This window comes from Epinephelus fuscoguttatus, linkage group LG3 (genome assembly GCF_011397635.1).
Source record: "Epinephelus fuscoguttatus linkage group LG3, E.fuscoguttatus.final_Chr_v1".
Taxonomy (NCBI): domain Eukaryota; kingdom Metazoa; phylum Chordata; class Actinopteri; order Perciformes; family Serranidae; genus Epinephelus; species Epinephelus fuscoguttatus.
The window spans coordinates 39,087,917-39,112,916 of NC_064754.1; the positions used below are offsets into that span (position 1 = coordinate 39,087,917).

The 25,000-nt window shown below is 39.5% G+C and overlaps 2 protein-coding genes across 2 annotated transcripts; one reads left to right on the plus strand and one right to left on the minus strand.

The window, feature by feature from the left end:
• The first annotated feature begins 365 nt into the window (after positions 1 to 365).
• On the plus strand, positions 366 to 2,178 carry bglapl (bone gamma-carboxyglutamate (gla) protein, like). The gene is made up of 4 exons (XM_049571385.1): positions 366 to 505; positions 622 to 1,113; positions 1,231 to 1,324; positions 1,528 to 2,178. The coding sequence occupies exons 1-4, from the start codon at positions 445 to 447 to the stop codon at positions 1,628 to 1,630; spliced, it is 750 nt and encodes a 249-aa protein (XP_049427342.1). The 5' UTR covers positions 366 to 444; the 3' UTR covers positions 1,631 to 2,178.
• Positions 2,179 to 11,442: 9,264 nt separating this feature from the next.
• slc34a2a (solute carrier family 34 member 2a) lies at positions 11,443 to 21,764 on the minus strand. Its single transcript, XM_049571422.1, has 13 exons — positions 21,741 to 21,764; positions 19,977 to 20,040; positions 19,746 to 19,856; positions 17,685 to 17,813; positions 17,295 to 17,438; positions 17,052 to 17,163; positions 16,201 to 16,393; positions 14,422 to 14,517; positions 14,192 to 14,312; positions 13,640 to 13,807; positions 13,414 to 13,530; positions 12,922 to 13,046; positions 11,443 to 12,009 (listed from the first exon to the last, which is right to left on the minus strand). The coding sequence occupies exons 1-13, from the start codon at positions 21,762 to 21,764 to the stop codon at positions 11,443 to 11,445; spliced, it is 1,971 nt and encodes a 656-aa protein (XP_049427379.1).
• Positions 21,765 to 25,000: the final 3,236 nt, after the last annotated feature.

The window sequence follows — 25,000 nt, forward strand, 5'->3', positions numbered from 1 at the left end:
GCGTGTGCATCATGGAAAAGGGGAATACCCTTTAGTTAATCCCTCTTTCCTCATGTAAATCTGTTTGTCTTGGACTGGCTTTAATGTCAAGTGGAGGCCATATGCATAGATATAGGTTTACATGCACTGTGCGTACAGTTGAATACCAGGAATGTTTGTGGCCATGTAAGTGTGTGTGCGGGAGAGTGAGTTTTTGGACTATGTGTGCCAGGGCCGCGTGGGTGTTTTCGGGGAGCTGTCATGACAAGTGGAAGCGGAAACGGTGACATTTGACTCCCCAACCAATCAGAGGGTTATCACTGGTCTGACATAGGAGGTGGACTTCAGTATATATTGACCTCGACTTGGGGGAAAGAAGCAGAACAAGCCATCGAAGGAAAGCTAAGAAAAGCGAGCAACCAAGAAAGCAACTCGTCTGCAGCGAGACCCTAACTACAAGGCACCATGAAGACTCTCACTCTCCTCGCCATCTGCGCTCTTCTGTCAGTGTGCTGGTCCATGGGAGGTAAGGACAAAGTCCTCTCATCATTGCTGTGATTTCTGATATTGACCTCTATATTTCCACCAATGCAGGCACTGACTGACTGTGTATAGTAAAGTGTTATTTTCTGTGATCTTCAGCTGTTGAACCAGAGGTTGTTGTGGACCCTGCTGCCGACACAGCTGCTGATGCTGCACCTGCTGACCCTGCTGCTGCTGACCCTGCCGCCCCTGATTCATCCTCCTCATCCTCCTCATCCTCCTCATCCTCTTCTTCCTCCTCTTCCGAGTCCTCCGAGTCCGACTCCAACTCTTCCTCAGACTCCGATTCTAACTCCAGCTCCGACTCCTCCTCCTCATCCTCCTCATCCTCCTCCTCTGAGTCCTCCGAGTCTTCCTCCTCCTCCTCCTCTTCCTCCTCCTCCTCCTCCTCTTCCTCCTCCTCCTCCTCCTCCTCTTCCTCTGAATCTTCTGAATCCTCTGAATCTAATTCCTCCTCCTCTTCCTCCTCCTCCTCCTCCTCCTCTTCATCCTCTGAGTCCAAATCCTCTGAGTCCAAGTCCTCTGAGTCCAAGTCCTCTGAGTCCGACTCCCCTGCCTCCGATTCTTCCTCTTCATCAGAGTCAGCTGAGGGTAAGCAACATTTTTGTCTCCAGAAAGAGTTTTTGCATGGTTTCAAAATTACTTAAAGTGTGACTGTAAAACAAGAAAATCCAAGAAAGTCTGAGTTTATGTTGTTTGTCTCCTCAGCTGCTCCAGTCATGAAGAGAGACTTGGCTGCTGTCCTCCTGAGGAGAAGGAGAGCTGCACCTGCAGGAGACCTCACCCCTCTGCAGCTGGAGAGGTACATCATTTATTCAAATTAGATGAAGCAGACTCACTAAGCAACAACACATGCTGCACAGCTATAGTATGAGATTTGCTGCAATTCAGTCAGTTGTACAAATTAATATTAACATAAATTCCTACCCATTGTTTCTACCTAGAGTCAAAAAACATTTTACATTTACGACCTTTCTAACCTCTTTTCTCTCTTCTACCATCCAGCCTGAGAGAGGTGTGTGAGCTGAACATCGCCTGTGACGAGATGGCTGAAACTGCAGGCATCGTCGCCGCATACGTCGCCTACTATGGACCCGTCCCTTTCTAAGATAAAGACTCCTCTGTCATCCACATAAGAACAGTTTTCTCTTTCATTTTGTTTTAGAATGGTGCAACAACTCCCCTGAATCCAGAAAAGGAGGCGACGATCAAAAAAAAAAGAGGAAAAGAAAAAAGTCTGGCCGAAGTTATTAAGGCACAAATCCTTGCACAAGTGACCAGCTTTAGTGGTCCTGTATGAAATGGCCTCTTCCAGGCTTTCAGAGAGAGGCACATGGAAACACAAGCCTGTGAAGTATGCAGTAGCCCACACTAGATTAAATTATTCTTCACGTCTATAGTATAATGCAATGAATGGTGCTACGAGTGCAGATGTATTGTTTGTTAATGTATTGATGTTTTCACTGTATGTCGTACTTTAGTCTTACTTTAACTAGAAGTGGTAGTTCTAGTGAGTAGTGGATGTAGTAATGAGGTACTGTAGTTTTAGTAGTGGTAGTGTACAGTGTGTGTGAAATGCACATCAGTTATCTGTAATGACTGTAACCACAAATTGCCTCTGGGTTTGAAAGTAATAAATTATTTTGTTTTGTCGAATTGTTGTTTTGTCCTCAATGACTAAAATGAACTGCGGGATTGATTGGTTTTCCCTTACGAATGACACTTTCTACATTGTGGTCATGTAATCTGCTGTCAATATACAAATATCAATTACAGCTGCTTTAATGCTGACTAAGATGAATTCTGTTGTGGATTGGTATTAAACTCTATACATGCACAATACAACTGGCATCATCCTCATCGTCTCTAACTCTCCCTCAGTCAGCACTGATGTTGTTCTCATTGTTGCACACTAGATGACAGTGTTGGTCAGTCAAACAGGTTTGATGTTCTAATGTTTTAGTCCACAAATCTGGACTTTTTATTTAATCTCTCTTGTCTTTAATGGGAATACATGAAAACCCTTTAGCACTCTGAATGAATAAAATAAAATGCTAATCAAATCGCACTGCCAATAGAAAGCAGTGTAAGAATTACATATATTCACTCAAAATTTCATTGATGTCTCCTTTGAAACTTCATTATGGTTACAGATATCTTGCCCATGCACCCATGACTGAAAATAAATATCTGGGAAAAATCAAACTGCATTTTGTTTAAAAGGAACGTACAATTACATCCCGGATAGCCAAAGTGACCTGGCCCAGCACTGACGCAAACTATTACTGGTTGCCCACCTCGGTTGAGACTTGGGATGAATGACGCCTCAGAATAGTGTGTGATAAACTGGCCTGATTCTGGCTGCCCCATTGACACGTCACATGAATGACGCCCCGGAATAAAGTAAAATAAACTCGTCTATTTCCATCTGCTGACACTGCAATCACCAGCCATTATTAAAAAACTTGACTTGGCCCAGCATTGGCCCCAAATGGCACGATGGAAGAAATAAATCATGCTGCATCTGGTTGCCTGACTTTGCTAAGACTTGGCATGATAGCAACTTAGAATCAAGCCACATCTACTCGTCCACTTCCGTCTGCTGACACTGCAGTCACTGAAAAATAATAATAAATTTTATTCAGAGATCACTTTTCGTGGCACTCAAAGACACTTTGCATAAGTTAGAAACGATCATGAAATAGAATACACTAAAATACACACATCACTAGTCACACATTAAAAGCAGTTTTGTATTGATGAATGACTTGAACTGGAAGAGGTTGGTGCAGTCTTGAGTGTGTTTGGGGAGAGAGTTCCAGAGGGAGGGGGCGGCTATGGAGAAGGCTCTGTCACCCTAGGTCCGGTCCTGGGTCAGGACCTAGGTCCAGTCCTGGGTAGTGGAATCAGGAGGTTGGTCTCAGAGCAGACTGCGCAAAGTACTGTGGGTAGAGCATGTCAGTGAGGTAGGAGAGGGTCTGGTCATGGAGGGCTTTATAAGTGAAGAGAAGGACTTTGAATTAGATGCATTATGGGAGTGGGAGTCACTGGAGGTTCTGGAGGACAGGGGTGATGTGATCACCAGAGCGGTCATGGGTGAACAGATGAGCAACAGAGTTCTGGATGTATTGGGGTTTATTTAGGACTTTGGATGGTATACCATAAAGAATGCTGTTACAGTAGCCAATTCTGGATGTGATGAAGGCGTGGATGAGAGTTTCGGCAGCAGAGGAGGAGAGTGATGGGCAGAGATGACCCATGTTTTTTAGGTGGAAGAAAGCAAAAGGAAAAAAGGAAAATAACTCAGAGGTTGCGGGTGTGTGGGGAGGAATGCAGAGTGGAGTTATCAGTGGTGAGGCAGAAGTTGTGAATGGTTTTGGTGAGGGACTTGGAACCAATGATGATCATGTCAGATTTTTCACAGTTCAGTTTGAGAAAGTTGGCTTACATCCAGGATCCAATTTCATTGGGGTAGGTGGACAGAATGGAGTGATTTTCAGTGGTGATGGATTCAATGTTGATGTAAAGCCGGACGTCATCGGCATAGCAGTGGAATTTGAGACCATGGCTGCGAAATATGTTACCAAGGGGGAGCATGGCCCAGCACTGGCCCAAACCCTGCACCCTGGAACAAGTAAGTTGTGCCACGTTCGGTAGCCTGACTTGGCTGAGACTTGGCATGACTAGCGGCCCAGAATCAAGTTAATTAAACTGGTCCACTGCTGACACTGTGATCACTGGCCGTTATTAAATAATGACTTGGCCCAACGTTGGCCCAAACTCGGCATGTTGTAAGAAATAATTTGGCCCATGACTGGTTGCTGACTCGTCTCAATTCTGTCTGCTGACACTGCCATCACTGGAACCAATATTCAGCGAGTAAAGATGAATGTGAAAACAGCTAATTCTGCACAGTGAATCTCATACATCCAAGTGAAGTAACAAAAAAGTTTCATCATTTTAGTTCATATGATTTCTTAAGCTAGATGTTGAAGACTTAAAAATATGCCCCAGCGATGCCCAAGCATGAAAACTGTTACAGTTTAAGGGACAGATAAGATTATCAGTGTGTAGGCCCTATCAATAGGTGCGCCCTCTGCACAGTCATTGCGACTGGTAATACCATACAGTAGCAACGACACACCCTGTCACGTGCTGAGATGCCATGACACCGTGGGTGAGTGCACTGTTTTATCATTAACAGAGAAAGACCACACTCTTTTGATCTTCTCTGTAGATTGAGAGTTGAGGAGCTAATAGTACCTGCTTTATTCTTAAACTCAACACTGTCCCAGTTACAATAAATGTTTACCAAGTGGAGATTTACACATCACAATATTAAAACAGGCTGCATCAAACATACTATTTCCGCCACAAATATTAGTTGTTACTTAGAGTTCAAAGCTTACTGACAAAGTAACATAATGCTTATAGATAATCCTGTCAGAGTTAGGTCGTATGAAAAACACATCTGACCTGACACTCGATAAATTGCTGTTTACTAATGATGTATACTGAGAAGATCTTAATAATTATTAATAATAATTATTAATTATGTTAAATAATGTGACTTCATATACATTAAATCACCTCAGGGGGCACCATTCCCAAAAAGGAAAAAAATGATAGCGAGTTTATGATATCAGTCTCGATCAATTATCAATTTGGAATTCTGATTAATAATCAAATTAATAATCATAACCTATATTGATAGTAAAGCCTTAAGGATTTTGGAGTTCTTTACATAGCAGACAAGGCAGGTGTGTGAAACAAGGGGCTGTTTGACCTACAAAACAAAATGGCTAACAACAGAGAACTACAAGATGGCCAAATCAAAGCTGGCTTCAGATCGGGGGAGGTCCGCCTGATGGTGTGGTCAGGACAAAGACAAAGGAAAAGAAGAGTGAAATTTGAGTTGCCTTGTTGGGATTAGCTCTGTTGAAAGCCTATTTGTAAGTGAGTCTAGGTGAATATGATTCGTGTTGCAAAGGGTCTGGATTAGTGCAGAGGATGTCTGGTTGCATGCAAGACCCTGTCTGTGAAAAGCATTGGCAAACTAACATCACTTAGCTTTGGCAAAGCCAACTAAACAATGACCTAGCTGCAAACAATCACAACAATAACTCAATAAACAGCATTAAATCATAATTGGCAAAGTTAAACAGTCTTGCTTAGCTTGTATAACTGTAATAATGCTATGCCCAGTTGTTGCTTTGTGGTGTGCTGCTAGCCAGCAGAGGAAGGCTGGAAAGAGCTGTGGTTCCAGGTGCAGTCTTTTCTAGGTCCTTGTTCTGAAGGTGAAGATCCAAGGAAGCTGGTCACTTGGGGTCCTTGCAGAGTTAGATGTTGGGATGCTAACTCAACTTGGTTCTCCTTGTCGCTGGAAAGTTAATTGCAAACCTTGTGTCTGGCACACTAACTTCTCTGGTCTCCAAGTTTTGCTCCTGTTGTGAGCATGTAGGTTGTGGTCCAGGAGAAAGACTGCAAGAGTCTTGCCTGGTGACAGTCACATGTCACTGTGAAAGTACTGTCCAATCAGGTTTAATAACTCTGACTTAGGTGACCAAATGGGGGATCCTTTGGAGATAAGGGCCAAATAACTTTCCTTTGTTTGAAGAACAAAGAACATAAGGTCTCTTACTATTTCAGATGGCAAGATTCAAAGGGAAAGGCCTTCACATGCCCAGTTTAGATTTTAACAAATGACAAATCATCTGTGGTCCAGTGAATCCCAACATCAGTAATGTTTGAATAACATCAGCTAGATTAGCATATCAAATACTTCCCACTGATGTTAAACTTGTGAAACATACATATTGCTCCATTTATGCACAATAAAACAAACCCACTGTAATTTTTGGAAGTACAGCTTGTATTGTTACAGTGACTTTGAGTTTACTTAACTTTTTGATTGGATGGTGCTACCGATGTATCCTAGCAACCAATTTAAACATTTCTTAATTACTAAATAAAACAATGAATTAATCATTCAATCAATCAATTTCATTTGTCACATGTAACCCTACAGTTCCAGTGAAATGTAATCCCACCACTTCCTTTAATTTGTGCATTAAAAGGAGTTTAAATAGAAAAGGACAACCTGGTGTCTCTCCCAACACGTCAAACACCTACATTTGTGCAGTGCCCCTTTACGTCAGGCACACACCGAGGCACCTTTAGCATTGGTATGAGAAACACTGGGCTGCCTCATTTTTTTGACACTTAGCTGAAGTATAAAGCGTGAGAAAGACTGCAAAGGTGGGTCCAAAGTAGCATGCTAACTGACACTAGAGGGATGCCTAGAGAGTCATAGTTTGTCATGTAGGTCACTGCCCAAATGTCAGTATTTGATGAGTTGGGAGTGTAAATGTGTTGCATAGGAATAATAAGTAATTAATTAATTGTGGCCTGAGGGTAGAAGCACTTCCTGTACCTATCTGGTACCTTCTTCCCAACATAAACATGCAGAAAAAAAATCAATTTTTTTCAATCAATCAATCCATTTTATTTATAAAGCCCAATATCACAAATCACAATTTGCCTCACAGGGCTTTACAGCATACGACATCCCTCTGTCCTTATGACCCTCGCAGCGGATAAGGAAAAACTCCTCAAAAAAACCCTTTAACGGGAAAAAAAAAACGGTAGAAACCTCAGGAAGAGCAACTAAGGAGGGATCCCTCTTCCAGGACAGACAGACGTGCAATAGATGTCGTACAGAACAGATCAGCATAATAAATTAACAGTAATCCACATGAGACAATGAGACACAGAGAGAGAGAGAGAGAGAGAGAGAGAGAGAGAGAGAGATGCAGGTAATGACAGTAGCTTACAACAACATTGTTGAAAGTAATAATATTATAGTTATAGTTCTGGCTACTGCGGTACAATATGTTAAAAGTATGTATTAATATCTGGCAGTATACATGTGTGACAATAGTCATATGTGTATAATAACAGTAGAAGTATGACTAATGACTAATGATGGCAGCAGCAGCAGGAGGCATCTGGCAGGACCACGGCAGCAGCACAACCACACACGTCACGCTGTCCAGGCACCACTGCGATATGAGTTAATCTGAGAGACAGTGGAGCACAAAGGCTCCGGAGAAGAAGCCGAGTTAGTGACATCTAGAATGGCCAAGTTAGCAAGATGCAGTAATAGGATATGAGAGAGAGAGAGAGAGAGAGAGAGAGAGAGAGAGAGAGAGAGAAAAGGAGAGAAGGTGCCCGGTGTATTATAGGGGGGTCCTCTGGCAGACTAGGCCTAAGTCAGCCTAACTAGGGGCTGGTACAGGGCAAGCCTGAGCCAGCCCTAACTATAAGCTTTATCAACGAGGAAAGTCTTAAGTCTAGTCTTAAATGTGGAGACGGTGTCTGCCTCCCGGACCGTAACAGGAAGATGATTCCACAGGAGAGGAGCCTGACAGCTGAAAAAAATGTTATCTGGTTGGTTGAGATCCTTGTTAATGATTCTCCTTGCCTTATTCTTGCAGTGGTGTAAATATCCTTTTGGCAGTGTAGAGCAGAGGCTGTTGTACATTCATCTGAACTAACCACTCCTTGCAGGCGTCTTGCGGTCCTGCTCACTGTTGTCTTTGTCCCTGTCAGGACATTCTCAATAGCAGAGGTAGAAATTTCTCAGTAATTTAAGGGGATACCCCGAATTTCCATTAGAAAAATTAAGCATTAGAAAAAAGACTTGATGGTGCAACCTGGTTTAGTAAAACAATCATTTGAAATTAGCAGTATTGGAAGAATTCTGATCTCATACATATACAACAATGTAAAAATGAAAGTTTTATATTTATAGTCCTACCAGTAACATGTAGTCAAATTACTCTCCAAGGACTCATATATTATTATACAGTAGTTGCAGCTATGTTGAGTTGGCTTTAACTGCTTTATATACAGTAGCCAGCAGTAGATATTCTAGTCTAGTGGTTCCCAATCTAGGGGTTGGGCTGCCTCCAAAGGGTCACATGAAAAATTTGAGGGGTCATGAGATGATTAATGGGAGTGAAAAGAAGAAAAAGACAAAGTTCTGTCACACAAACACATTTTTGACACTTTTCTGACATTTGCTTTTTTGTGAAATATCCCTACTTGAACAGTTATTTAAATAAAACTATGTGACAAGTTTCAGATGTGGAACTGCTAACAACTTAGGGACATCTGAAGCAAGGGGCCATGACTACACTGCTTTTTTTGTGAGTGGTCACAAGCTAAAGAGGTTGGGAACAATGGGTTTTATTTATAATGATACACTGTGTTATATAAAGTCATCATATATTGTTTTATGTCAAACCTTAGTCTGTAAAGTAACTAGTAAATATATAAATGTAGTAAAGGCAAAAGCACAGTATTTCCTTCAGAAATGCAGTTGTAGTGGAGTTGAAGTATAAAGTTCCATTAAATGTATATTAAGGTATATTTTGAGGTATTTTATTCTATTTCACTACATTTCAGCAGGAAGTACTGCGCTTGAAATACAATCTTTGAGTAAATGTACATATTTACTTTGAGTGTCAGTTGACCATGTGGAAAGTGTCTCGTGGTTGTTCGTGCGCTTTAACACACTTGTGCACCCTCCATATTGACATATTGATAATCCATCTCCTGTTGTTTGCACATGGTTTAGTGACATGTGACAGTATAGCGGTCAGCACAGCAGTTTTCCTGGACACTGGCTGTGTTTCCCCAGACCTCCTCCCTTTTATTGTAATTGTTCATTCCCAACATGCTTTACTCAGAAAAATATTCAGATAACAGAGATAGAAGAGCAATAAATAGTCTCTTATCATACCCATTACACAGAGTCAGATAGAAGTTTTGCTAATGAGGGGACATTTAAAATGATAGGTGTAGTTGTTTTTGCCAGGTGAGCAGAAAAAAAATTTAATCTTTCAGTTAGGTAAAATCTTTTATTTTTAAATGTTCATAAAGGTATTATGGAGATACAATATACAATCCATTATTAAACATTGAGAGTTAAAAACATTTAGTAAGATGCACAGCCATCAAATTTCAATCTCCATATTCCTTGAATACAATTATCCCTCTTAATTACAAAATAATTGTTACACCATAAAACGATGTGGTAAGGATCTCAATGTGTCTTTTATACACAGTTTTATCTCTCTCTCTCTCTCTCTCTCTCTCTCTCTCTCTCTCTCTCTCTCTCTCTCTCTCTCTCTCTCTCTCTATATATATATATAAAAGCAAAACAAAACAAAAAAAGAATAAAAAAACCTGATTACACCTGACAGAAATGTGGAAACATTATCAACATATCTGTTCATTATTTTCAAAGTCTGTGTCTGTCAAACCAAACCTGCTCTCTGTCTAGAAGGTTTTCTGCAGATGTGTTTGTAAGTGCACAGAGGCCATGGTAACCTCAAGGGTTTTCACATTTTTACAACCTGGAGTAGCTTGCCTCTGTTCTTTTAATAACTATTATGAATGCTTAAAAAAGTTATTGACTTTATTCAGCTTTAGAATACATACAAACAATTTGCATTTCATCATTTTAGTATTATCATTATAAGATAAAATCCAATAACCAATTTGGAAAATAATTATTTAATGCCATCTACATGGCAGTTTGTTCAGCCTATTAGAGCAAAAGTTAGTTAAACTCAAATACTTTTTTTTTTTATTGTCCACAAATCCCATTAAAAGACCAAATATTACAATTAATTGAACTAACAAGCACTGATGGTGGAGCCAAAGCCTGATTACATCTCCACATGGCATAGATCTCTGTGTCCAAGAAGACTAAAGGGCCGTTTTAAATGTAGTGCATTGTCTAAAGTGCATGGTGCAAGTGCATTTATGGTGTGTCCAACTCCAGATTTGCTAGTTAAGCGGTGCATAATCTGAACATATAATGAATGTTTTCTTCATTAATGGTGTATTATTTCACCCACCTGTGCAATACATCTGTGTGTTTGTGTGTATGTAACAAGTGTACGTGCACTGTGAACCTGGTGAACCAGGTAGGCACATCTTACTATCTGAATAATACGCCCTTTAAATAGCGGGAAAATACTGCACTATTGACTTTAGACCATGTATTTGTTGGTCAATGACTAATTACTTTGCTGCCTCATAATAGCAAGATGCCAACATTGCACCTGACCACACCTCATTTTAAGACCTACACACCCATGAGTGCACAGATGGTCACAAGTACATTTGCTTCTTACACAATGTGGACGCTCACTGTAAAAATGACAGCTGCATTGGTCTGAAAGTAGCAATGACAGTTGGGCTGTGCTATGTGTAAGATAGGGCTTTAGGAGTCTACAATCAGCTTTGAAAGGCTAAATGCTAACATGATGACATTAGCCCCTTATATACTGCCATTTTGGTGCCATCATTCTGCCTTGCCATATAAAAAGTACAGTTGTGGAATGGGGGAACAGAGTCGTCTCGCCTTGAAGCTGGTGGGGATGGGAAAGGATGAGTATAACATTTTGACAATGTTTTATGGGTGCCACCCAACCCTAAAAAAAGCAGTTAGCAGTTAGCAGCTAATTCCAAGAATAAGACAAGCAACCAAAAATGTCCACAAATTGGGAAAACAATGAGGTCCCGAACTTCCCTCCCCTCCAAGCAGAGGATGAGATAAACTGAGAAATGGACTGATGCATTGTGGAATTTGTTGAAAATAAGAACAAACAAAAAAAAAGAATATTGCCAACCTTATCCTTTAAAGGCCACTTCAGTTTTTATCAGTTCTGTCTGGCTCTTGATTCGCTGAGAGTTAGAATTTCTTACATAGAATTTCCAGTCTTACACTGGAGGAATGACATAAATATTACTTGAATTTCAGAGTTTTGCCTAAATTGATTTGGTCCCTAACCAATGCACTTCTTTGCATCATACACAAACAGTCACACAAATATATATGAAATATCAAAGCCGGGTCATTTTCAGAATCTTTAGCTCTAAATTTATCTCATTCTCCATCTCCTTCTCTGCACTCATTGCAGGGTTATCGTACACTGCTGGGTGTGATTTCTTGTCATTGTTCACAGATTCTTTGTCTCTGTGTTCTTGGTCATCAGCAACAACCTGGCAGCATTTGCAGCAGCAACAGCATTTGGCGGTAATCACACCAACCACTTTGTCCCAGGGAGCCAGTGAATGGGCCCAGAGAGGGAGGAAGTCCCAGGATCTCAGTACTGCAGGCAGACACCCGGGTTTCCGTTTCTGCAACATATTAATCACCATGATGGTGATCAACATGACCACCAGAGGTACTCCAACACCCACCAATACCTGCCAGCCAGCCAGCGACAGGCTGAAGACAAAGAGCGGTAGAATGAAGAAGCAGCAGATGATGTAGACAGCAGCGAACCAGCGGTAGGAGGCCGTGATGTTGCCCAGGCTTTTAGCCAGCCGGATAGGGATGCGGGTGAAGGGGACTGGATACCACAGAATTATGCCAGAGATGTTGAACAGGAAGTGCACAAGGGCAATCTGCAAACAATGTGGACAGGCTTTATTGATATGCTTCAGTCATTATTGTTGATGCTACATACATACTATTTTATTAAAAAAGTCACATAATAAGAAAATAATACAAACAAACTACATTCAAGTTGGCTGTAGACCTGTGTGCTGTGAGTTAGAATAACTGTTTCTCTCAATGGAGTCTGGTGGCTTTAAAGAGGGTAAAAGAACAGCTTTGGTTCTACATCAAAGCTATCTGATGGATACAAACTCATACTGATTTTTTTAGGTGGTCCTTTTTTTAGATGGTCAAAATAAATTTTGCTGTTGGCCCCGTACATAGCCAAAAGACTCCTTTAACAAAAACAGTAATTTTACCATCCAGAATACGAGGAGATGCTGGTCCATTGTCGTTATTTAGTTATTGTGTGACTTTTGGAACTGAACTAACATGGTGTCCTTGGGCTGGGTGATAAAGCCATACTAATAACTATCTTGATATAATCTTGATAGAAATATAGTAAATCTTTTATAAATCTTTGAAATAATTAAACCACAAATAGGGCTGTAGAAGGGGGCAGTAATGTACCTTAAATACCAGTTGCTACCTGCCATTAACCAATAGAGGCAGCAGAAGTAGCAGAGGAAAAAGAAGATGAGATCAGCCACCAAGGTGGTAGGGAAACATTATAACATTACAACATTAACACTACACTTTATTCATGTATGAAAATCCTAACAGCTTAAATTCCCTTAAAAGTAAGTATGTTTAGAATGACATTTACAGAAATACAAAGTAGGGAAAAAAAACAAGCTTACTCTACCTGATCATTCTCATATCCCTGATAACTCAAAATCAGTTAATATAAAACCTAATAAAACCGTGAACGTGGTTATTCTACAAGTGTGCAGTTTGTGTTGTTGGTGTGAATTACTGACCTGTAGAGCATTAGCCAGTGTGTCTCCAGGACTAGCCATAGCTGCCAGGATGGCTGTGGTGGTTGTGCCAATATTTGAACCCAGAGACAATGGGTATGCTCTTTCTATGCTGATGACACCAATACCTATCGAAACAAATGGGACACAGATTAAAATACATATTTTCACACCCTCTCTTGGTCTACTATCACTACCATCACTTCCTATGTCTTTTCTGTTTTACCAGGAATTAGTCACATTTATCAGCTTCAAATCTTGCTCCCTATGTGCTCCGTAGATCACCCTACTGCATTCAACCTATCTTTTACATTCTTTTACTGCTAAGATGTCACACAGACTAAACAACAAGATACAGAAACATTAATAAGGCACAATCATCAATTTATGGTAAGTTCAAGTACAAAACGGGGTACAGATTTTTAAAATGAAAAACACATAGAGATGAATGAATTGGATGGATGGATGGAAGGATGGATGAATGAATGACCTCACCAACAAGTGGAGTAATAGCAGAAGTGAAAACTGAACTGCTCTGCACAATGAAGGTCATGCCAGCTCCGACTAAAATAGCAATGTAACCTGTGACCCAGCCAAATGGAAATGGGAAATCTGCACACACACACACACAAACAGACACACAACATTCATGTATGACTAACCAAAGCAATCACATTCAATGCATTTTTATTTAAAAGATACAGCGTGCAGTGCCGCTCACCAGTGTTAAGGATCCTCTTGATGACTGAAGCAACCTGTCCCTTCAGCATGGAGTTGAGCAGCTTGACTATCAGGATGAGGCAGGAGCAGAGCACCAGCAGAGACAGAGCCAGCAGGATCAGACCCACAGCCAGGTCAGGCAGATTCACGTTCACAAAGAGATGCTTACCTGTGGACACACAGACAAAAACACACACAGAAGTTCTGAAATGAAAATGAAATGACTCTATAACAGACAATGATTTGTATCCTCTTTGTTTTAAAGCTGCAATAATGTTTATTTCTGGTCACTAGGGGGCAAAAGAACTCCACAACAACCTGAAAAACACACATTCATATACTTTATCACTAATAAAGTAGTTATAGTTGATGTGTTGGTAGATGCTCAATATTTTTTGCTTGAAACAGCTGTCTGCTTCTCTTGTAAATGAACTCAATACATTGAATCTGCAATATACTGAAGCTGCATAGTTAAGATGCTTAGTTGGTTAAATGCATAGATTACTGTTTTTGCATTGACAAAATTCATTAATTCTGTGAAAACTGGTCTTACATTTCTCGACATTGTACGTTTTAGAAATGTTCTTCAGTGTGAAGGTGTAGTTGCCATCGACCCAGCAGAGAGATGGAGACGTACAGTTCTCTGGACCAGGCACTGTGACGTTCATTAAAGTCTAAAAAAAAAAAAAAAAAAAAAAAAAAACAGTGGCAGTTTGACAAAGATTATAATCTTACGGATATTTTTGGGATATTTGGTTTGTGGCTGACATGTTTTGTTCTTACTGTGTTGGAGAAGGTTTGGCACCATATCTTGATGAGACTTTTGTTCCTGGCTTCTGGGTCTCCAGTGGCAATCCCACTAATAACAGACTGATCCAACTGAGTTGGAGAGAAAGACAACAAATGTACAGAAATATAAAACCATGATGAAGATAATGATGCTGAATAATGGCATTTCATCTTTCCAATGCACTGGTGATTTCATTAAAGGGGACCTTTTATGCATTTCCTTATTTTCTATCATATATATCTATATATATAGATAGATATATATAGATAGAGATATACATATGTATATATAATTTTAGAGTGTCAATGCATCATCATTCATATGTATACCAAGCCAGTAATTTGCGTATAACCCACATAATTGGGATCATGTGGCCAGTGCGTTGACGGGAATGAATAAAGAAGTAGGTCATGTAAAGTAGCAGGTTGGGGTGGTGGATGACACCACTTTTCAGAACCATGTGAAACCAAGTGAACTTCATTTTCGGGTCTGTCATCACCATGTCTTTTTTCCTAAACCTAACCAAAGTAACTTTATGGAAAGTAACTTTACTATACTTTTATTAGTAACATCATTCATAGGACGCCCATACGTTTGATTTTATACAAACTAATGTATGAGGATATGTTGCATGTTCTTATTAAATGTGGCCAGAGTTTTAAAAATAGAAGTAAATTAAACATATGTAAAAGTAATTCCCAATGACTGACCAATCAGAACAGACTGGGCTTTTTCGGGATGGGGACTTAAAGAGACAGACACTAAAACAGAGTGCCTCAGACAGAGGGTGAATACAGGTGTTCCAGCACAGAAAGTATGAAGGAATAAATTGCCTTTTGAACATTCAAGCATGTAAACATGTTCACAAACATGAACCCTAATAATAGGTCCCCTTTAAGATAAGTTTTAAGTTAGAAGAAGGTACTTTGGAGTTCAGTAGTGGCCCATAGAGATAACCCCAACAACAGTACAGTATCTGCTCTATCAATACGACTACTGTTACAGTATGTTCACCTTCTGTCTTGAGCTCAGGGGCAAACTAAAGAGGATGGCAGTTATACAATCTGTTTACCACACAGTTACTGCTGCTGAAAGACACCATCTACCCAGAGGAGGTTATTTCATACACCTGCAGGGAGGAACTGATTGGTAATCAGTGGTGACAGGTTTATAGACTTAACCCTGAAGCTAAATGACTACTCGCAGACTACTAGCTGTGCTTTTGTACTGGCTGGACATTAGCTTTCATTCTGTCTTTGGTTCAGTGCAAAGTTTTGTTTCTACCAGTGACAGTACTGTCTGTACAGATGGATTAAACACAGTGCTGCATAAAGCAGTTCTTTTTTCAGATTTTGTGGATTTTGTTTCTGATATTTTGCACTAAAAAAAGGCATTACATGCACTGACTGCATTGCCAACTGAGGCTCCTTAAACAACATTAAAGCTCATTGTAATTCACTCTGGATGGTACTGACCACTGAATTTCAAAATTATAATGGTGTTAAGATAAAGTCTTTCAGATATTTGTAAAAACAATCATGTCTAATGATATTAAAGGTACCCTGTCGAGTTTTTTTTCATGTAAAAAAAAAACAAAGGTTATGATTAGATAGTGTGTCCTTAAGGTCTGTTTTCTTCCTCATAAATTTGCAAAGCTAAGTTTTGAAATGTTTAAACCCAACAACAGTTGCAGTCCTGAAGGATACATTTTCTTCAGATTTGAACAATAAAGGTAGTTTGCACAGTTAACACCATCAGAAATGACGTTGTACCTCTATAATTGACTCAGTGAGGACATCAGTGATCACATTCAACAGGTCCGGGGCCTCTCCGCTCTCAATTTTGAAAGAGTCAATGATCAGCTTGGTGACCACGTACAAATAACCAGTGGCAACCTCCAGAGGCAGTAGCACCAGCACAGAGAGCCAGTTGAAGAAATCGTGCACTGTGGCCCCTGCAAACGCCCTGGGTACAGAGTGAGAGGTGGTAGATTAATGCAAAGTAATATGAGCTACATATTGTTGCTTTCCAGAAAAAAGTCATATTCAGCAAGCAGGTAAGCAAAACTATATGATAATGGTAATGTGTCTCCAAATTTTGTGGTTTTGCAATTTTTCAGATCAACTTAAGGATCAGAAATGAAAGATTAAACATGACAAATCTGTATATTTTAGGGCAAGGATTTAATTATGTAGGTTAAATAATGACAGTCTAATGGATTGTAAATTTCATCTACTTCAAATAAAACCTTACAAAAGGCTTTGTTTTCTTAGTTCTTGCCATTATGTATGTGCCATACTTTTTTTTCAGACTGTGAATTATGTTAGATCTGTAAAATGTAGAACTTGCATGTGCTGTTCTGATGAATCTAGGACTTTGTCACCAGTGTACAAATTTAACAGGGTGTTTTTTTTTAATTAAGAATTTCTGTGTCTATTTTTATAACAGGTCAGTGTGTTACAATAAAATAATTCATCAAGGCATGCATCATGTTGCATGTGAGTGTAGCATTTGTCCTGATTATGTCTGCATATTCTTCTTGTTCACAGCAGAACACAGTGTTCCTGAGAACTGCAAAGACAGGCAGTGAAAGGAAGCCATCCGTGACCTGAAAAATGATTACCTGCGAAAGGTGCTGCGGTCACCTGCCTGCGTCATGGCAACAAGTGTGTTGGTGACAGAGGTGCCGATGTTGGTGCCCATGATGATAGGAACGGCCAGCTGGACTGTAAGCACTGCCAAAACAGCACAGGACCCCTTCATCATCAGTCCTCCTCCTCACCTCCAGCGTCATCTTTCATACATACTGTATGTATTCTGCAAATGCATATTTGTGTTTGTGTAAAGTGTGGAGGCCTGTACTCACGTCCAGAGGAGACCATGCTGACTACTATGGAGGAGGAAGTGGACGAGCTCTGGACCAGCAGAGTGACCAGGACACCAATGACAAGCCCAGCCAGAGGGTTGGACAGAATTTTGTTGTCCTGGAAGATGTCACCTGCTGCTTTACCTGGACAGGATGAATATAGGAGCATATTCAAGAAATGACTGCTGTGAAGAGTGATAGAATATAAATCCCAGTGTAACGCTGTACTGTTGTGGCTAAGACAAAGACTTCCTCACAGAAGACATTATGACAAGTCACAGCAGAAAACATTAAGCAATTAATGTTATCAGAAACAAGTTCTCCTACTATGACAAGTCAAAATGTTCAGAAGTTCAAAAGTTCAGGGGTCATCATTACATTAAGTGTTACCTCCAACAAGCTGGAATGCTGAGCTGAGGATGTCCAGAGAGCAGATGAACATGTAGAGGAAACCCAGCAGCAGGACCAACTTCCCCACTGACACCAACACTCTCAACACCTTCCCCTTGGTATCCAGAGCTGGTACAGAGACAAAACGTGAATGGGATTAAACACAGAATAAAAAGAGAAAACACTTTTTATTTAGAGGTTTCTCACACATTTCCTTTATGGGCCTTTTTTTTCATGGCAGACATTCACATTTGTCATCGCAGGAAAACACAGATCTGATTAATACTATAAACAATGGCTCTGATCTATTTAATTGTGTCAGTAGGCCATTTGTTGAGCCAGCGTGCAAAGCAATACAACCCTGGGACTGACAGCTAGATGGAGCGTAGCCCTTATTAATAATAGTAATCGCATCTGTGGTTTTCCTGCTATGACATGTTAACATATCAGCTGTGTAAAATACATATTGCACAGCCCACAGAGCTGAGAGTCATAGAAAACAATCTGTGCCTGCAGTGTGTCAGCAGCTCAGCTGTCTGCGTGGCTCCTGTCTTTATCACATCCATTATTATTTATGACCTCTAGTCTTTCTAAATAATCTGAGCAATAGTACTGATTGGATTTAATGAGGCAATTATGTCTTGGAGTTCAGCCAACAAGAGCACTTACAAGAAGTATTCACCGCAGGTTTTAATGTTTCATTGTTTAACAACATCGAATTAAAGTTGATTATTTGTGGCTTTTTTTGACACTGATCAACAGAAAAAGTCACATTAAATCTACTTTGATAAGATGTTGTTAGATGTTAAAAGACAAGCATGTACTAAGGAGTGTGAATACCTTTTTATGGGCACTGTAAAAAGTAACAAAAATAATATGATCCTTGAACTGATACCGGTGTCTGCTAACATTCAAATTTTAATTTTCCTAAAATTCCACTCTGGGATGGTTGGGACACCTTGTTCTAGGCTTAAAAAAAAAAAAAGTAAATAAATAATAATAACAATTTAAAGTGAAAAAAAAAATGCAGTCTAAATCTAAGCACCTTATATTGACAATATTACTTGTTCACACATTCTTTGAGGTAAAAAAATAAACATTTGTAAAGTTATTATATGTTCAAGAATTACTGAGATATGAAAGGCTGTCTCCTGAGTCTTCATCTCAGTGGTACCTATCAGCTCAACGTGGTTGCCTTAGGCTAAATGTAGCCTGTAGATTTATGGAGACTATTGGGTTTGTTTCATTTAAATATAAATAAATAAGAGCAACTTGAGAGTTTTAAAAAGTAAAATAGTTAAACTCTGCAAATTCAAAATATACTTACACATCTCAGCAGTCTAGATCTCAGCATGAACATGACTCAAATCATAGTAAACATGAGCTATAGGTTGAATTATTCAGTCAGGAAAAGCCTTTGTCTTGTTTTTATCTGTTTCATGTTGACTTGTACCATGGTAGGAACTATAAATGATACGGACCCAAATGCCCCCAGGAGAGCAGGCACACTTTGGACTCCTGTGCTAGCTACTTACAAAGATAGCTAACACTAGCAGCGACAGATAGGGCAGAAAATCAGCTTTTCAACTATGTTTTTGTTTTTGTATGTAACAAAAAAATGTTAACAAAAGAGTCAAAAATATACTTAAACTCTAGATTTCAGAGCTGTGAATAAAATGTGAGGAATAGCCTACTTAGAAAACCTTCACTTTGAAATTGAAAGTAAAGAGGGTTTGACTGAGTGTGAGTATGGTGAATGGCTTAGGCGTGGTTGCTTTCTAACTTGCTAAAAAGACATCGTCCCAACTGTCCCCACTCTCCCTGAATGTATGCATATTTGATGTACAGCTATGTACTGTTAAAAAAAACAGCTCCTGTGTGGTTATGTAACAATGTTATGTGGGACGCTTTATCACATCTACAGTAGGCTATATGTGATTCATCAGTAGGCATGTAAATGTATTACTTACTCACCATTCATATCTAATCTGGTCGCCCTTTAAAATACAAGGATAAGACAACACTGTGGGCTTAATTGCTAATAATGTTACAGCTCCTCACCTGACCATGGGACCCCTGTGTCCTTCAGCTCTGGCAGATCCCATGGGTCTGCGTCCTCCTGCTCTTCCTCAATCAAAGCCACAGTGGAGTGTGCAGGGCTCGCTTTGACCTCTAACGCAAAAGAAAAAGCTGTCATTTCCTTGTACAACTTTATAAATCAAATTATAAAACATGTACCTGTTATCTTAATTTGTGAATAGCCTTCTGTTACATATAAAAAATGAGACCTACCTTTGCCCTTATCCCCATGTTTCTCATTGGGGTCTTTGTTGCAATTGTTTTGAGCAGCCATTGGCTGAAAGAAAGAAAAAAAAGCAAACATTATGAGGATTTAAATCCAAAATGATGTATATCCATCATGGACAATGTTTGCTTCTTCAATTTTGTGTGTCACTATTTGAAGGTCACAGAGAACTGACAAAAAAAGAATGTTCCTAATTTGTGCCATTTGCTAAATATGTCCTCAAAAAGGCAAAGCCATCTACACCATGGTTTACTTTTGTATTCTTTTAGTTACTCAGTAGCTGTCTAAAACAAGATGACTATTCAATTAAATGATTCATTTTCTTTGATATTTTTGTTTGATATGCAATGATGATTGCTGGGTCATATGTATGTCATTTTGTCCAATGTCAAGTCTCTATTTGTGTCAGTACATGCATGATAGCTCACACCAGGGCCCATCATAATACTTCCTTGCGTCACTTTGAGAACACTACATAATTTAAGAATTCCCATGTGTTATTTCCAAGGCCAAGATAAGTTCAAACAATATTTGTGAACATGAGCTACTCTCTCTTAAAGACAGGGAAGTATGTCTCAAACTTGTGATGTCATAAGGTATAAAGTCTGGAGCTGCTCCATGGACAATGGACAGGAGACTGATTTTGTGGATCCACAGAATATTCGTTTTCTCTATGAGCGCTATCCTATTGTAGTGTTCTCACTTCTGAAACATAAAATGTTCCCAGGGTGCTCTCACTGTTATCTACAAAATCTTTCCCATTCATTGTCTGTGGAGCGGCTATAGACCTTACACCCTATGACATCAAAAATTTGAGTTTTAGCACTCTAGTTTTTGGATATGGGAGAGAGTTGTTCATGTCGACTACTATTTTTAGACTGTCTTAGACCAAAGGAATAACATGTATGAATTTTGAAAATGGATGTAGTTTCCCTTTAATTCCTCACTGACTATTGGCTAAGTCTATCTAAGTAACAAATCACCATTACATTTTGACTGTTGGGGCATCAGGTTCAGAGAAATAACACATACAGACACACACACACACACACACACACACACACACACACACACACACACACACACACGTACGCACACACTTTCCCTCACATGCCAGGGTATTGATCTTATCATCACATGGTCCAGCTGCAGTAAAATTCCATTCAGACAACAGTATGACACAAAGAGAAAGCTACCAACTAAATCGATATTAAAAAATGTGTTACATTTGGACTGAGATATGTTTAATTGGTTTGCTATTTGAATGTCTTCATTAACCAGCGATAAATTCTCTTACATATAAATGTATTCATATTATATCATATTATTCTCTTGTATGTATGATTTACCAGTGTGTTTTTTTAAATAATGGCTTATATTGATTATAGTATCATTGAATAATTTTTGATAAACATTAATTTCACATGTCATTGGTCAGTGTGTTCTGTTGTCATTCAATAAAACATTTTTATAGCAGTATTGATAAACTGTTTCTACCAGTCTGTCATTGGCATTAATCCTTTTTTAACTTAGAAATATAACTTTGTACATCAACCCTTCTTACCAAACTAGTGGTAAAGTATGTTAACATCATAATGTATAAATCTCACCATTAAGGCGTGTGGGCTTTTTATTTCATTTCTTATTTTATCATCATTCACACTGAAAAACACAACATGATATTCCAAGATTTTTCAAGGCGACATCAGTAACAAAGCGTACAGATCAATAGAAGCCATGCTTGTCCTCACCTGTGGCAGGCGCAGTGAGTCCATGCTCCCTGTGTGTGTGCTGAGCTCACCCGGGCTTCAGGTTTAGAAGTGCTTCCTCCACGGGGGCGGGAGGGTCCGTGGAGGGCAGATGAGGTATGATGTGCAGCGTTCACATCACCGGGGACACTTTCGTGTCATAGATAAGCTGAACACACCTTTCAAACCTTGATTCGTCTTACCTGACGCTGTTGTAATCTCTGCAACTTGTGCAATCCACCTCACATGGCACCTGATAAGTCTTGAGTGGATGGTGACCACCTTCACCTGCACCTACACCTGCTGTTATCAACCTGTATGCTTCAACGAAATACCTTACTGGTTTTACGCCTAGGATTCATGTGAAGTTTTGTCTTTTTTGCAATTGTGTCCATCCATTTGAAGTAGAAAGTCCTGCAGATGAATTCCTGTATCGCCTCAATTAAAGTACTCCACAGCCCTCAGAGTGATGATAGCTCCTGCTGGTGGACCCATGGGAGAGGAGTGGCAGAGAGAACGGCACCCCTGGCAAAGGTTTATCCCACTAACAGATAGACCACATGGGGGTGGGGGGGTTGCCGGATGTGCACTGTGTCCTACAGAGTTTGTGTATGTGGGGATGTTCTATTTTTGGCACACAATGAGATTTTTTTTTTGTCGCAATATATTGATTCTCTTAATACAGCTCCCCATTGTTCAATACTCCAACATATCAATGAGGCTTATAAAGCTATTGATGATGGCTGAGAGAACTTAGAGGAGACTAAGTCAGCTTAGGCCACACTGATGCACTGAATTTCCATGGAAGCTGTGAACTCACAATGTTAAGTGAGGGCATCCTCTTTTACAGCTCTATTTCTCTCAGCCGTGCACACACTTACAGTCACCACTGCACGTTTACACCTGAATGCACACGACACGTACACTTAATGTATCCAGGGCATGTCCTAATGAAACACACTGATGCTTAATTTCAGTTGCCAGTTTGTTAGGTAACTCTAGCTCAAAACAAATGCAGTCTAACACAACAGACTTGTATTAAATCATGAATAGCTGGATTGATGATGTTAGACAGTGGCCTCCGGTAACTGATGAAGGTATCTTAAATGAGCACCGATATTAATATAGAAAATAATCATTTGTTTGAACGATAAGCAGGAAAGATTAGAGTAATAGGGAGATAATAGACTGTATCATTAAACACTGTGTAATATAACGTTAGCATACGTTACGTGTGCTGACGTTAGCAAGCAGCGTGACATTGAATCATTATGGACAGGCTACGTGACCATCACATCATATTGAAGGCGATCAGTATCGCCTTCAATATGATGTGATGGTCGTCTAAAAGGCGGTGTAAAATTTGCCCGACCCATCCGGAGCTCAGGTAATTTTGACCCTCAGAGGAAAATATTCTTGAATATCTAAAACAAAACACAAACACGTGATGTTCTTGTTTTTAGTCACGTAACCAGTCCATAATGATTAAATGTCACGCTGCTATGCTAACGTTATATTACACAGTGTTTAATGATACATTATCTCCCTATCACTCTAATCTTTCCTGCTTATCGCTCAAACAAATGATTAATTTCTATATTTATATCAGTACTCATTTAAGATATCAGTTACCGGAGGCCACTGTCTAACATCATCAATCCAGCTATTCATGATGCTGTCATTGTAGAGAGTCAGTTCACAATGACAGCATAACGAATTGATGACAGACACATACTGACACATTACCGCAGCAATGGCGCCGCCGCAAGATGGCGCCATACACAAATCGCTCGCCGAATTCTTCCATACAGAGAGTAACAGTAATGCAACACAATTAAACGGCACCGCAAATAACAGAATCCATTGCACAGCATTGAAAACATTAATGTTAAATGTGCCAGTAGGTGCCAGTAGGTAATTTGCACCCACAGTGCACCCATGTCACACCAGAAACGTGCTTGAGCGGCCCAAGTTCCCATTTGGTTCGCTCAAGTGACCCCACAGTGACCCAGCTGACCCTCAGGTGCCCCTCTGCTGCCCAAATGAATTTAGGACTGGTGCTTCCTGTCATGTCATGTTGCCAGTAACTGAATGGATCATAACTGGGACAACAAAGGAAAAAATACACCACTATTTTTAGTTTTATCAATAAATGTTAGGCTATTGATTTTGATCTAGTCACTCTTCTTCTCCCCTCTGTCTCTTCCTCTCTGGATCTGCTCTGCAAAGACAGCTGTGCTCTATCTCTAGCTTTGAGTGCCAGCATCAGAGATTTATTTTATTTTATTTCATGTCAGTGGTTTCCGACCTTTTTCTGTAAGGGACCCTTTTTTTCTATCATTGACTAAACAGATGGCCCCTGACTAAGTGACATATTTTATAGATTTTTTTTTTTATTATATTTGATCCGTAACAAGAGTACAGAGCAACTGATAAACTGTTCAATTAACCCAAATAGTGAATGCAAAGTGTGTAAAACAAGTGGGGCAGATTATAAACATTTCCTGTGAATTTCATCAGAGATGAGTTTTCCTGAAAAGTAACTTATAAATATTTTTTGTATGATCATGATCATTTTTAAGTGCACACAAGGCTGATTACCAGAGAGCGATGGCTCTATAGGCCTATAGCTTCAGGGATCCACTGTGCCCTGTGTGTGTGTGTTAAAAAGTTTAAAGTTTATATCTTAAACTATGTTTATATCGTAAACTATGTGTAAACTATAGTCATAGCAAATTAATATATATATATTATATATTATTATATATTATAACTATATATATATATATATACCAGTGCTTCATGCCACCACATACTGTACAAGAGGCAATCAGAGTCTTCTCTCAGACTGCACAAGTGCAACAGCATCACCTAGACACTGTACACTGCCATTACAACATTGTGCCATTCTTATTGGCATCTTCTTGACATTTCTCAAAAATAAAGAAAACTGTACTTACTGTATTTTTTTTCTACATATAAAGAGTGATTGAGGTCCCGAATCACTTTTTCAAGAAATCCAACTTCAAGAATGAACCCTGTTCAAGTGAGCTCCATATCTTGTCAGTCTGTTTATGCAATATGAGCTTCTTATAAATTAAAGACAGAAAAATAATTTGCCATTCTGTTGAGTATCTTATTTTCCACATTTTAAAAGAGAAAAATTGCTGGTGAAAAAAAAACTAATTGCAAGTTCTTAAAATCCATCTGTCAATATTATCCCAAGGCTTTCTAGTTTACTGACAGTACCAAAAAGCGTTTAT

Bases quoted from the DNA above. Each gene is read 5' to 3' on its own strand.
- bglapl (XM_049571385.1), top strand. From the start codon at position 445: ATGAAGACTCTCACTCTCCTCGCCATCTGCGCTCTTCTGTCAGTGTGC. The intron at 506-621 runs GTAAGGACAAAG...TGTGATCTTCAG, and splicing joins AGTGTGCTGGTCCATGGGAG to CTGTTGAACCAGAGGTTGTT. The intron at 1,325-1,527 runs GTACATCATTTA...TCTACCATCCAG, and splicing joins ACCCCTCTGCAGCTGGAGAG to CCTGAGAGAGGTGTGTGAGC.
- slc34a2a (XM_049571422.1), bottom strand. From the start codon at position 21,764: ATGGACTCACTGCGCCTGCCACAG. The intron at 19,857-19,976 runs GTAGGTCTCATT...CTTTTGCGTTAG, and splicing joins ACATGGGGATAAGGGCAAAG to AGGTCAAAGCGAGCCCTGCA. The intron at 13,047-13,413 runs GTGAGGTCATTC...TTGTTTCGATAG, and splicing joins TGCTATTACTCCACTTGTTG to GTATTGGTGTCATCAGCATA.